The sequence below is a fragment of the Siniperca chuatsi genome, linkage group LG15 (assembly GCF_020085105.1).
Source record: "Siniperca chuatsi isolate FFG_IHB_CAS linkage group LG15, ASM2008510v1, whole genome shotgun sequence".
Classification (NCBI taxonomy): Eukaryota; Metazoa; Chordata; class Actinopteri; order Centrarchiformes; family Sinipercidae; genus Siniperca; species Siniperca chuatsi.
Genome location: NC_058056.1, coordinates 8046605 through 8060044, shown reverse-complemented (window position 1 = coordinate 8060044; position 13440 = coordinate 8046605). Strand labels below are relative to the sequence as shown.

Sequence of the window (13440 nt, the reverse complement as noted above, 5' to 3'; positions counted from 1 at the left end):
GCTGACAAAGTAAAACATAACAACTTGTTTATGCTTTGAAGTGTAACTTTGAGTTAGAATACATTGAATTTCTAGTATGCTGATGAAGTTAAAATGGATGATCATTTATTGAATTAAGGCACTTGAGATGTGGATTGTGTGAAAGATGCTGCAACTTGGTATCAGAATGATTTCTTTAATATTTGGTATATTTAGTGTTTAACCATTGTCCCTTGTCTTCCTCTATTTCACAGATCCGATCAGAGTCTGGTGTACCAGGAGGCGGAATGACAGCTGGTTTGTCCTCTGCTCCCGCTTGCGTTCGTGTCATCATCCGAGATGTAGCTGGAAAACACTCCTGGGATTCTGCCGTTCTCTACGGACCTCCACCATGTTCCCCAAACAGCCCAACACACACATTTTTGTCACACACACAATCACCTCACACCTCGAATCTTCATTTACGTACCCCACCAGGAGGTCCACTGAAAAAGATGGGAGTGAAGAGAGAAGACAGCAAAGAGGAGGGGCAGGAGGAGAGTGAGGCAGAGGACGGAGGAAGAGAGATAGAGGGTGAAAGGCAAGGGTTTCAGGGAGAAGGGGAGGAGGAAGAAGAGGAGAGGAAAGTCAGTGAGGAGGAGAAGGGAGATCAAAGAGAAGGAGAAGGGGAAGAGGAGGAGGAGGAGGAGGAGGAGGAAGAGGAGGAGGAGAAAGAGCATAGGATGGATGGGGAGGGGGATCGAGGGGAGTCGAGTTTGGAACAGCTTCTAGCTCCACCATTGGCTAAACGTGTGTGTCGGGAGGCAGTGCCAGCATGGGATTCACTGAGTGAGGGAGACGATTCACTGGATGAAATGCTGCAGTACCTGGGATACTCGAGTCCTGAGTGTCTACAGAGAGCAGGTATACACACACACTCACACACACGCCGAGTACCTATTGTATTTGTGTTCTGAATTGTCAAAATGGTTATTTCATATACAGTACAGTATATAAAAGATTAATTCCATACTGTACAAACATACACAAATGAGTTTGTATGTCTCTTTGAAGGCTAATATCAATATGTTTGAAAGGAAGCTGCCGATAGTTTTTGCTTATACCGTATCTTAAAATCGTTTTTAAATTTGAACATGATGTACATCTGTGAATCAGCAAACCACATATTAAAAGCCAGATTAATGATATCCTTTTCGGTTGCTCAGCAACTCCTAGAGGCAGAGTTTCAGTGAACATTTTACAGACCTCAATATGTTCTGTAAAAACAGTCACATCAATGGTGGACACTGACCAACCAAGGTCCTATTGCACATCAGTCTAACCGTTGCCCTGAAGTTCTAAAGAGAACAAAACACAATTTCTGACAACACACAGAAAAATTCTGATTGTTTACAGCTGACTTTGTCTCCTGATTGGTCCCCTTAGGCATGCCGCTCAACATCCCAGCCCCTCCTCCAGCGTGTGTTTCAGAAAAACAGGAGAATGATGTGATCAATGCCATTCTGAAGCAGAGCGCCGCTGAAAGAGAGTTTGTCCTTAATGTACGTAGTGTCCTCATTCATATGAATAGGAGTTTTACCTTTTGAATCTTTGAATCCGTAGCTCCCAGCAAGTCCTGATGAAATGGATACTCAAATACTGGTGGTTAACAAGTGCTGCACTAGCCATTGGATAGTTTGACTAATACTGCTTCACAATAATGCCAGGTTTCAGGAAATACAAGATAAATCACAAGCTGTTCCAGTCCTACAGTCAAACTTATTTTAAGCAAGCGTTTTTAATGTCGCAAAAAATATTGTTGGGATTTGGTCTGTTTCCACTTGCTGCTTAGAAGCAAGGGAACCATATTAAAACCTAGCTACATCTAGGATTGAATCAGCTTAGCACCATTATTGTTTTTTGTGATAACCATATATCATTCTCAAAACAAACAAACAACAGAAACGTGCACACATTTTTTAATGCACTAAATAATGGTTGTATAACTTTGATAGTTTCCTTGTTCATCATTTGGTGCAACATTTCTGAGAGTCGGTAGCGGAAAAATATTATCCAGACAAAGGTCTCACTTTTGGGATATTTTGAAAATTATCGCACAAAAAGCCCAGTCAACTTAAGTCATACTTTGATATGATTTGTTCATGTTGGCATGCATCACTAAAAAAAGAATCGCCTTTTTCTCAGTCATGACTCTCATGCCATACAGCTTTCTGTGTTCCACGATATTTCTTTTTATATCCCCACATTTATTTGAATGAAACTGAATTGTTGAATGTTTCAGAGAGGTGAGGAGTTGAACATGAGGGCAGTGCAGCAGACTGAACCAGAGACTCAGACACCACAGTCAGCCTTCTACTACTGCAGACTACTGTTCAACATACTGGGACTGAACTCCTGGGAGAAGAGGTGAGACCAGACAGACATATACTAGAAACCATATTAAAGTGGATTTTTATAGCACGTTTTTTTTTTACATTAATGTAACAATAATAGTGTATATATAACACAAACAGTCAGTTTGGTTATGTTTCTTCTTTTTGTATCTTTCTGTTGACTTTGTTTGTATTTGTGACCCCTGTAAGTATCACTTTGTGTTATAAAATGCAACTGAACAGACGCGTTCATTATGGTGTTTGGAGGATGATACTCAAAAAGTTCAGATATTTGTCTTATATTCTTTATTTTCATGAGGACATTCTTAACTTGGCATTTTTTATTTTTCAGTTTACTTTTATGGAGATAAGAATCTACTTGTAAAAAAAGGGATTTATTTTACAGAATAAAAGACTCCACTGCATGCATATCGCACAGAAATTTGTAAGAAAAAGAAGCCGTTTTTCAGGTTGCTGTAGTACATGTGTGGCAAGTCTTTTATTAATTTTTGTCTCCCCTAGAACAAACCAGATGCCTTTTGAATGCAAATGAGACAAAAATTTCAAATTCAAAAAACTATTTTGTGCTAATTAGACACCACGTTTTCCCTTTCACACGGCACAGCATTTCATCTTCTCAGTGACTCTGGGCTAAAATACACAATGTCAACGTATCACTTTAAATGTGTCTGGCCAGCTAATGGACACTCATGGCTCTTTATACTTTATCCAGGGAATTACACCGTCTGCATTCAGCCTACACAATAGATTTCTTAACACACTGCGCGCGTGTGTGTGTGTGTGTGTGTGTGTGTGTGTGTGTGTGTGTGTGTGTGTGTGTGTGTGTGTGTGTGTGTGGAAGAGAGTGTGATAATGAGTACAGTACTCTATTGATCAAACTCAACCCATTTAGGCAGTAGTTGAAGAAGAGAATGACGGTGGGAGAAGTGGCAAAGCAGGAAACACGATGAATAAGGTAGAACATGTAGATGTCGAATGAGAATAACAAACAAAAAAGAAATGGAACCAAAATAAATTTGTCAATATGGAAGAGAATGAGAAAATAAGAATAAGACTAAAGAAACTTGGATGTTGGGGAAAAAGAGGATAGACAGATGAGAAAGAAAGATAAGAAGAGATTGTCTAATCATCTCTTATTGTCCTCTTATGTCTCTCCAGGTATTCATAAGGGACATTACAGACACTAAGATACTGACAGTCATCCGTGCGTGCGTGCGTGCGTGCGTGCGTGCGTGTGTTGTGTGCATGTGTGTGTGTGTGTGTCCTTTTATGCTTTTCCCTATAATCCAGGGTGTAAATGGAGTCTTTGAGAGCAGAGAATGAGGCCATTACCAAGTATCAGTTTAATAAAGAGCAAATTGCTGTCTCTCTCTCTCACTTTATCTCCCACTCTTTCACTCTTTTTTTTCTCTCTCTAAGAGTGAAAAGAATGATGTGTCATTATCAGTCCACTCCAAGCCTCACTGCTCAAGTCTTGGTTTTATATCAGTAGTGCAGAGGTTGGTGGCTGGGACATTTTGAACAGTCCCTAGACTTGTTAGTTGGCATAAAAGGCTTAAATTTTGATTTAAAAAATAGGGTTTTGTCCTTTTCTATTTGGAGCCTTAAAGTGGTGATGACACTAGCTGTGGTCAGTAGGGCTGTCAAGATACCAGATTTAAAAAAAAATAAATGACCTTGTACCTTGAAACCACCCACATGTCACTCAAAGCGGCCATGTCCTTAATTATGCATAACCTTTAGGCTTAATATAATTTAAACGGGTGAGTTACATAAAAATTCACCCCCCGTACAGTTGTCATGAGCGGGGAAATTAGCTATAGAGACCAAACCCATTCTTTGTACCAGGCTGTAAACATGTTCTGCTGTAAAGTTGGACATTTTAACATGGGGTTAATGGGGATTGACTCGCCTTTGGAGCCAGCGTCAAGTGGCAATTCGATGAACCGCACTTCCGTGTTGGCTTAATTTTTCAGCCTCGGAAGTTGCCGCTTGGTCCTAACCTGTGCATGTATCTGTCTCTTACAGAAGTAACTTTCATTTGTTGAGGAAGAATGAGAAGTTACTGAGAGAGCTGAAGAATCTGGACTCACGGCAGTGGTGAGAAAAAATGAAAAATCGAGCACCTTGTGTCATCTGCATTCCCCACTCCATCCTTTTTGATATTGTCATGCAGGTTTTAGTTACTAGTTTGAATCCTCTCTACTTTTTCACAATTCTTTCTTTTAGTCCCTCTCTCTCTGTCTGCTCTAAATAGTATGGCATTAAAGGTTCTTTAAATATTGATGTAAATGCAGTTAATAACTCACATGTATACTGTAGGGTTCTGAGATTCAGTAACAGTTATGCTATGCCCCATTTCATCCCTTCGCTCTTGACCCTTACCTGATCACAATCGGATTTTGCGTGGAAATTAAACATAGTGGTGTCCTGATAAAAAAACATGCCTCTGTGTAGTGACTGTAAAGCCGTTGCCCACTTCCTCCTACTTGGTTTGAGGGCGACCTTTAGCACCTTGCAAATAGTTGAATAAAAGACTGTAGGGGGTGTTAAATTGAGTGTAGTCTGCTGTAAAAAGGAGAAAAAATAAAGAAGAAAAACACCTGTTCATTTGCATTCTAATGGACAGGTTTTACTCATGGTTTCTATTCCACTGTCTGCTTCTGATAATGTGCACAAAACATGAGTGGTATCCCATTTGAGGGAAACTGAAACAAACAGAAGGGCTAAGGGGGAAGTACTTGGATAAAATCTTGGTAAAGTAATAAACTTGTAGAAATTGCTACAACAATCTATTTTTCAGTAGTTGTCATATTAGTCATTATTGCTGTCCTTCATTCTCTTCTAGCCGTGAGACTCATAAAATAGCAGTATTTTATGTGGCCGAGGGCCAAGAGGACAAACACTCCATACTAACCAACACAGCAGGCAGCCAAGCTTATGAGGACTTTGTCTCTGGACTGGGCTGGGAGGTAAGAACACATTTATTCAAATAATCTTAAATGTTCTGACATTGTCTTCTTAATACATTCAAATTGCACATTTATCTTTACATTGTTTCCTTGAAATTTCCTGAATGAAATTTAGGACTGCATCTAATCTGATCTGCAACTAATAATTGAAACGTTATGACATCATTGATGGTTTACTTTAACTGATTAAAGATAAACGCTAAAAAAGCTGCTTTGTGTGTCCAGTGGTTAAACAAAACCTATGTGTCTTGATGTTTCAGCAGCCTGATGAAGGAGAAACACTGATATACTGAACCATTTTGATTATATTTTCGTGTGTGTTGACATAAAGAGCTTTGTGCAGAGGAGTTCTCCTGACACAAGCAGCTGGCAAGAATGTAGAAATGTAAAATGTTTCTCTAATTAGTTTTAACTGAATGGTGGAAAATGGTGAGTTCGGAGGAAAATGAAGCCAGTCAGATTTGATTATTTTTTTATTCTAGGCTTTAAGGCAGTAAAAGGCTGAAAATGGAGTTAATATTTTGAATGTATCCTGCGTGTGTGTTTGTCCCTTAGGTGGACCTCACTACTCACTGTGGCTTCATGGGAGGTCTCCAGAGGAATCGCAGTACAGGCCAGACTACGCCGTACTACGCCACCTCCACTACTGAGGTCATCTACCACGTCTCCACCCGCATGCCCCACGACCAGGACCACAACCTCACCAAGAAGGTAACACACACCTATCTGACTGGTGACCTTTCACTTGTTTTTTTTTTTTGTTTTTTTTATAGGAGTGTAGATGTTTCCATTGTTTACTCTCTTCAAACTGCAGTCGAGAGAGTCTGTGTGGTGAGAGACACGGAGCAATTAGTAATAATGAGCACACTTATTGTTGTTGCTCTAATTTCACTCCTTTCATTTAACGAAGGGAGAAAAAATCCTCTGTACTCCTCTTCTCTCTGTCCTTCCCTTTTGATTCCTTCTTTCAAATCTCTTTCTTTGCCTGGAATGACATTGCAAATGAGCATAGGTCGCTGCACACACACACACACACACACCAATCTGTTGTCAGTGTTTCTAAAGCACACCAATGTTTCCAATAATTCTTAGTAGCAAGTCTGTGTTTGTGCGTGGTGTCTAGGCAGGCAGGTTTATTGTGTGAATGTGTGTGTGTTCGCGCGCGCGCGCGTGTGTGTGTGTGTTCGCGCGTGTGTGTGTTCGCGCGTGTGTGTGCACACCTGTCAACCCCCAGGCACTGGGCGCTCTGCACATGGTCATAATGTCCCTTTAATCAGATCATACTTCCTGCTTCTCAGCCTATCATGTCGCTGCAGGCTCCTGATTGGATTATCACCGCCTGGTCCGACACCATCCGTCTCCCTGATCAGCTGATGGCCCCATCAAACACGCATACTCACATACACATGCACACACTTTATTCACATCAGTCTGCACAAAAAAAACCCCACACAACTATAAATTTGTGTTAATGTTGGACACAGACACACACAAACGCTTACACGCGCACATGTTAGCAAGCACACACAGGCTTCTAAACCCATTCACAGTTTGACAAATGTGTCCACAAAGAGGTTAAACTGACATACACATGTCCATACTGGCAGGCATTTATCGTCCATCCTCCTGCACACACACACACACACACACACACACACACACACACACACACTCCAGTGTGATTTTTAGTCCATTGCAGGGCATTTGTCCAGTTCTCACTCTTTGTTGTGTGTTCTGCTGCCTCTCATACCACATCTGCTTGAAACATGATTAAAAGGATTAAAGCTGCATTACACCAACTGACTGTGGCATCAGAGATGACATCATTCTGATCGTTGACATTTTTAAGAAATAGTGATACGGCTCAGAGATGCACATCAGACAGTGAGACTCCACTTTGCCTTATTAGACTGTGCCACCTAATTGTTCTGACACCCAAAAATGCAACTTGAAGGTCATAATTCTAACTCTTCAAATGCGATGATGGCAGAGCCCTTCAGTTCTCAGTGTCACTGTGAGTTGTTTGTCTGACACTTTGAATTGTAAGCACCGTCAGGGGGAAGTGCCTCTAAAGGATTTAGAACTTGATAAATACATCTCTATTCCTCACGTGTTTTACAAACTCTGCTTAATATATCAACTTAATGTATCACTAGTCAAGAAAATATCAGGCTAATTAAACATATGCAGACACAGTGTACTTCCTTAAAAATCTTGGAGGACAAAATACACAACTGATTCTAGTTAAACACACATTTAAAAGGAAATGTCAGTAATGTGTTTGTCTCAGGGCCAAGGCCAAGAGCGGCTGATGTCTGTGTGGGGAGGGTGTGTGTGTGTGTATTTTGGCAGACATCAAGGTTAATGACAGAGCTGTCACCAGCCCTGACTGTAGCCCACCAAGTGAATGTGAACCACACACACACAATCACACAGACTTGATCCCATCTGTCTTCCAGCCCATACTCCATCTTTCCGGAGCTTCACTCTGTCTTCGTGTCCACTCTCCATCTTCACACACTCACTCCATCAACCCCAGGGCCACGACACGTACACACACAAAATCAAAAGCCTTGGGTTTATGATGGATACAGCCTATCTAGCTCACTGTATTAGACCCGCTGTGTGTGTGTGTGCGTGTGTGAGATTGTGTGTGATTGGCATTGACTTAGTTTGTGTTGTTTACGCTGCAAGAAAGAAAAAAAAATTAGATGTTTATTCCGTTTACTAGTATTCATTTCTCTTTTCTTTTCCTTCCTGTTCCCACTTGCCCCCGACCCCTCCAGCTTAGACACCTGGGTAATGACGAGGTCCACATTGTTTGGTCGGAACATTCTAGAGATTACCGTCGAGGGATCATCCCCACTGAGTTTGGAGACGTGCTAATTGTCATCTACCCCATGAAGAACCACATGTACTCCACCCACATACTCAAAAAACCAGAGGTAAAAACAATGTTCAGCATTTTGATACTGGACTCAAGCAGCCAATTGTCAATGTTTTGTGCAATTATTCAGGAGCTTTGCATTTCAGTGTTTCTCCTTTCTCCCTCATTGAGTGAAAACGCCTCTGAAATAGCAAGACATTTAAACTCATCATTAAAACCCAGGATGATAATTCAGTCTCCCTCTGGGCTAATCAGTAATAACTATACTTGTCACCTGTTGTAGAACCGTAATTGTAGTGTGAATCATTGGCCAATCAGTGTAATTTTTGCCATGGTAGTTGCACGGCTCTATTGATGGCACTACTGGAACTATTAAATGGCTTTTCATGAAAATTGGTACAAACCTTCATGGTCCCTACAGGATGAATCCTACTGACTTACCTCTAGTGCCACCGTGAGGTTGACATTTATGGTTTTCAGTCTCAAACTATTGAATGGATTTCCTCGAAATTTAGTACGCGCATTCATCCCCTCAGGATGAATTGTAATAACTTTGGTGATCCCTTAAAGTTTCAATTAGTGCCATTATCAGGTCACAATTTTAATTTGTCCAATACTTTGGTTTATGACCAAATACCTGCAAAACGAATGACATTCCCACCAGCCTCAGATGTCCTTTATGTATAGTGCTGATTACCAAATGTTATTCTATTGCTCTAAACTAAGAAGGTGAACTTGGTAAACATTATACCAGCTAAACATCAACATGTTAGCATTGTCATTGTGAGCATGTTAGCATGCTCATGCATGACATTAGCATTTAGCTCAAAGCACAGCTGTGCCTAAGTACAGCCTTACAGAGCTGCTAGTATGGCTGTAGTTTTGTTTAAATGCTGGAATACATGAGTTAGACAGTTTATTCCTCTGAATCTGGTCACAGTGTGTGACTAGAAGGACCTCCGCCAAAGCCAATAGTCCAGTTTTCTATGACATGCAAATCTGCAAGCGCAACCACTATATATGTCTGGATATATTTCCAAAACTATTAGAATTACATTATTTAAAAATATGGTTGTGTCTAGCTGAAGCCTCATCATCTCATATTCCTGAATGCTTATTTTTTACATACCTGCTGCATTTGTTTCTACAGTGAAGTTTGAGGTGGTTGTTAAGTTTTGTTGTATGTTAATCGGCACCAACAACATAACCTCCTTGGTGTAGGTAATAAACAAAAGAACAAATGTAGAGAGACCAATCAGTCATCCATATTACAATTAACAGTCACGTAGTTGATGGCATCATGTCACAATTTTATGCTTGAAGATTAACATGGATATTATATCAATGATTGAGTCTTTAAATTGTATGAATATGGAGTTGGGTAGGAATAAAACTGTGAACACAGTGTTTTGGTTTCCTACCGGACTATACAGATATGCATCCAGATTATTGAATAACAATCCTAGAGAGTCTTGCCCTGAGTCTTGCTGCTCTGGTTAATGTATCAGTCTAAAACACACAGACATTAATACCACAGCACTGATAGCATAATTCTATTTCAAACAAGACCTAACACAATAAAATGCTGCTTTTTCTGTATGACATAGATACCACAGCACTAATAACATAACCTTATTCTGTTTCATTCATTCTATAAGCAAAAATATTGAATTATCATGAATCCAAAAACTAGTTAGATAAGATATTCTCTGTGTTGTCGTCCTGAAAGCACTGTATTCAGTCGTAGAGTGCATGGCTCGGCGACCTGCTCTACAAATAAATTCAATTAAAAGCCTGACATTATTCTCTTTGGTGGATTCCACAAGCAAAGTATGGAATTAAATCAGAAAGCCATAGCCTGAATCAAATAGAATTTGGCTTAAAAAAAAAAATGTCAGTCATTACTTGTCAAGCTTGGTCCACTAAAGCCCAGTGGCTCCCAGAGATTACTCTGTTTCATACCAACATCTAGAATTTTATGTTGTTGAGAGGCTTCCATATGCAGTAGGTTCATTATTAATTACATAATGAAAAAATAGTGATTTATTTATTTTTTTCTGTTTAATGTTTCACTACTTGTTTTTGTGTCTGTAGGTGCCATTCTTTGGTCCGCTGTTTGACGGGGCCATAGTGGACATGAAGATTTTGCCCACCATGGTCAGAGCCACAGCTATCAATGCCAGTCGAGCTCTCAAATCCCTCATTCCCCTATACCAGAACTTGTATCCTTTGAAAACCCTACTCAGAATATAACGGGATCAGAAGCCCAAGGTTGGTCATAGAAGCCTTTGTTAATTTTTTTGTTCATTGCCTTCATTTATATATCTGCACCGTTGTGTTAGCGCCTGTGTGTGAGCGAGAATGTTGGTTATCACTCAGCTCAAGTGTTAAGAATAGCAAATCAATGTCCAGTGGTGTTTGGCTTTCAGAATATAAGTGCTAGTGTGATAGAGCTGTATTTAGTTGGCTCTGAAGTGCCATATATCAAGTGTGTGTATGTTTGTCGTGCACGGCCAAGCAGACAAAGTTGGGATACACAGTTGGTGTGTGCGTGTGTCTGCACGCATCTGTGTGTGCAGGAGAGAAAGAGAAACAGACAGACAGGTGTGTATACAGTCTGTCTGCTTGATCCGATGCGATGGTAGTTTGGTTGGAACAAGCCCAGCGGTCAATACTTATCGATGACTCTCCTCTCTAACGCTGTTTCTAAATGAGGGGCTTTGCTCTCTGGTCTCACAGTACAGACATGTGTCCACACTTATACACACTCTTCATTCTAACAAACACTGACAGACGATTGCACTCACATGGACACAAGCTCCTCAGAGATACAGTAATGCAAGTACATCCACATACAGACATGCAGATTCATGCAGTGTTGGTTAAGAAGTTCACGTACAGACACACACACACATACACACACCATTTGTGAGGTGACAGTGTCCCCTGTTGAGGCGAGCTGAGCTACTGACTGATCATTGGAATTTCTTCTAAGCAGCACTTAAAGCAATTTGATTCCCTAATGATACTTGTTTTCCTGTCTGCCTGCTTGTCTTTCTGTTCTTTTCTTCTTTCTCTTCATTTCTTTCCTTCGTATCCAAATAAGTTCCATTTTTTTGCATAGCGTTAAAACAAGGTTTACAATTGTAACTGTGATTGTTGATTGTATAAATTCTGGGTGAATACCAGAAGTAATGCTTTAGCAAAGGACAGTGTAGTCATCTCGAGCATGTGAAGATCAAATTATTATACCACCTGTGACCTAGGATCACGTAGGGCATATGCGGAAGCATAAAACCCCTTTGTGTGTTCAGCAGCATCTTCTCACCAAGCTTCTGCAATCTGTAAGTGAAAGCCTCAAAGCTTAGTTTCATCATGAAACTATTACATAGCGTAGAACTACTATCACGGACGCACTTCATTGATAGCACAAGTTAAGTTAAAGGTACACTGTGGAGTTATGTTAACATTCAGTGTTACTCACCAAAACACATTGTGTGTATCCTTGAAAAAAACCCGATAGCAACTAGAGCAGCAGCACATGGCAGTGATATACCAGTACCATAACAGTCTGTAGAACATCTTTTAGGGATTATATCTGTAAGGGCAAGACCTTTTACAAGAAATGTTTAGGCCTTTCCAGTCTAGAATAAGGTGGCAGCTGCAACAGGTCGCCACGCAATGACAACTAAAATAGCCTAGACTAACTGTAGGAGACACACTGTGGATAAACAGGTAAAAACGTGCTAGCCTACTGCACAACCCATAATGCAAACCATAGTAAACCGACAATAACATTCCCTGTAAGTAAAAAGCTCACTCAACACAAAAGCTAGTACTCGCACCATTCAAACAGCTGCTGAGGGAAAAATGTAAATACCTAGTCCTCTAATTTAATATGCCCCCCCATCTAACATTCTTAGTTTCAGAACAATTTTGTATTGTATTTTGTTTCTTTTGTTTCTATTCTTACCCAAAAGCCCTGTCTCTTACCCATTACTCCCTCCTTTTTCTGTCATTATTTCCATTGTATCTCATCTTAATTCTCCTCTTGGTGTCCTGCCTCCTTCCTCTGCTGTCTCTTTGTGCTTTACTTTGTCCCTCATCCCTTTCTCCCATCTCTCCTTCACTGTGCCCTCTTTACTTTCCCCTTGCCTCTTGTCCTTCATCTGTATTTTCTCTTTCTCCCCTCTTGTCCAACTTTCTCTCCTCTAATTCTCTCTCTACCCTTGTCATTCTCCCTCTCTTTCCTCTCTTTCTTCTCCTCCCCCCTCTCTCCTCTTTTCAGAGAGATAATATGAGTGTTGGAGGTGATGCTAGCCAAAAAGGTGGAAGGAGCGCAGGGAGAAGTCGGAGAAGGGGGAGGTCGAAGAAGTCATTTTGCTTTGCCATTTCCACCCAGCGAGACAGAGACTTAGAGATTTTTAGGCTCAGTGTGGGGCTGTAGCTCGTAGCTAACACCCCCCAAACCCATTGTGTTTGTTTGTGTGTGTGGGTGTGTGTGTGTGTGTGTGTGCGCGCATGTGCACCTTATTACACTTACTCATGTCTCTGTATCAGTTTGTGTGCTTTTTGTGTGACTCCATTAATCATGCGTGAGTGTGCAGACATGTAGACATCTTTACAATTGCACAAGTGTTTGTGCATTTTCCAAAATTTTTGTGTGAGGCTGTGTGTATATATATCCATATACCTACTGTGTGTGTGCGTGCGTGCGTGCGTGCGTGCGTGCGTGCGTGCGTGCGTGTGTGTGTGTGTGTGTGAGAGAGAGAGACACCATGTACACTTGCCTGATGACACACGTGTCGCGCATGCTCGTTTTGAGGTGTTTGTGTGTGTCTGCGAGTGTCCTGGTGTGTATTGATTGGCGGTAGCAGCAGGTCGATGTCTCTGACAGGCTGAATTACAGTAATCAGTCATTATTGACTCCCCATCTCTATGCTACACACACCGCTCTCCTCTCCTTTTCTGTCTCTCCGCCTCTCCCTCCCTACTCTGCCCTCTACTTATGTCACTCCTCCTTTCTTTCCTTTTCTCTCTCTTCTATCTCTCTAGTTCTGCGTCTCTATCTTAACATCCATCTACGTCTTGTTGTGCTTTAATTTTTTCTTCTGCTGTCTTGTATAACTCTGTCCCCCTTATCATCATTTCTCTATCTCCCTCTCTAATTCTCTCCCTGTATTTTCTCTCTTCTCTCTCTCTGACTCTC

The 13440-nt window shown here is 40.9% G+C and overlaps 1 protein-coding gene across 1 annotated transcript in view; it reads left to right on the top strand.

The window, feature by feature from the left end:
- Positions 1-13440, top strand: part of ralgapa1 (Ral GTPase activating protein catalytic subunit alpha 1) — a 74498-nt gene that overhangs the window by 37086 nt on the left and 23972 nt on the right. Inside the window, 8 exon segments of the mRNA XM_044166560.1 lie at positions 234-882; positions 1405-1520; positions 2261-2385; positions 4401-4472; positions 5221-5344; positions 5900-6055; positions 8131-8289; positions 10326-10453. Coding sequence (XP_044022495.1) covers positions 234-882; positions 1405-1520; positions 2261-2385; positions 4401-4472; positions 5221-5344; positions 5900-6055; positions 8131-8289; positions 10326-10453 — 1529 coding nt within the window.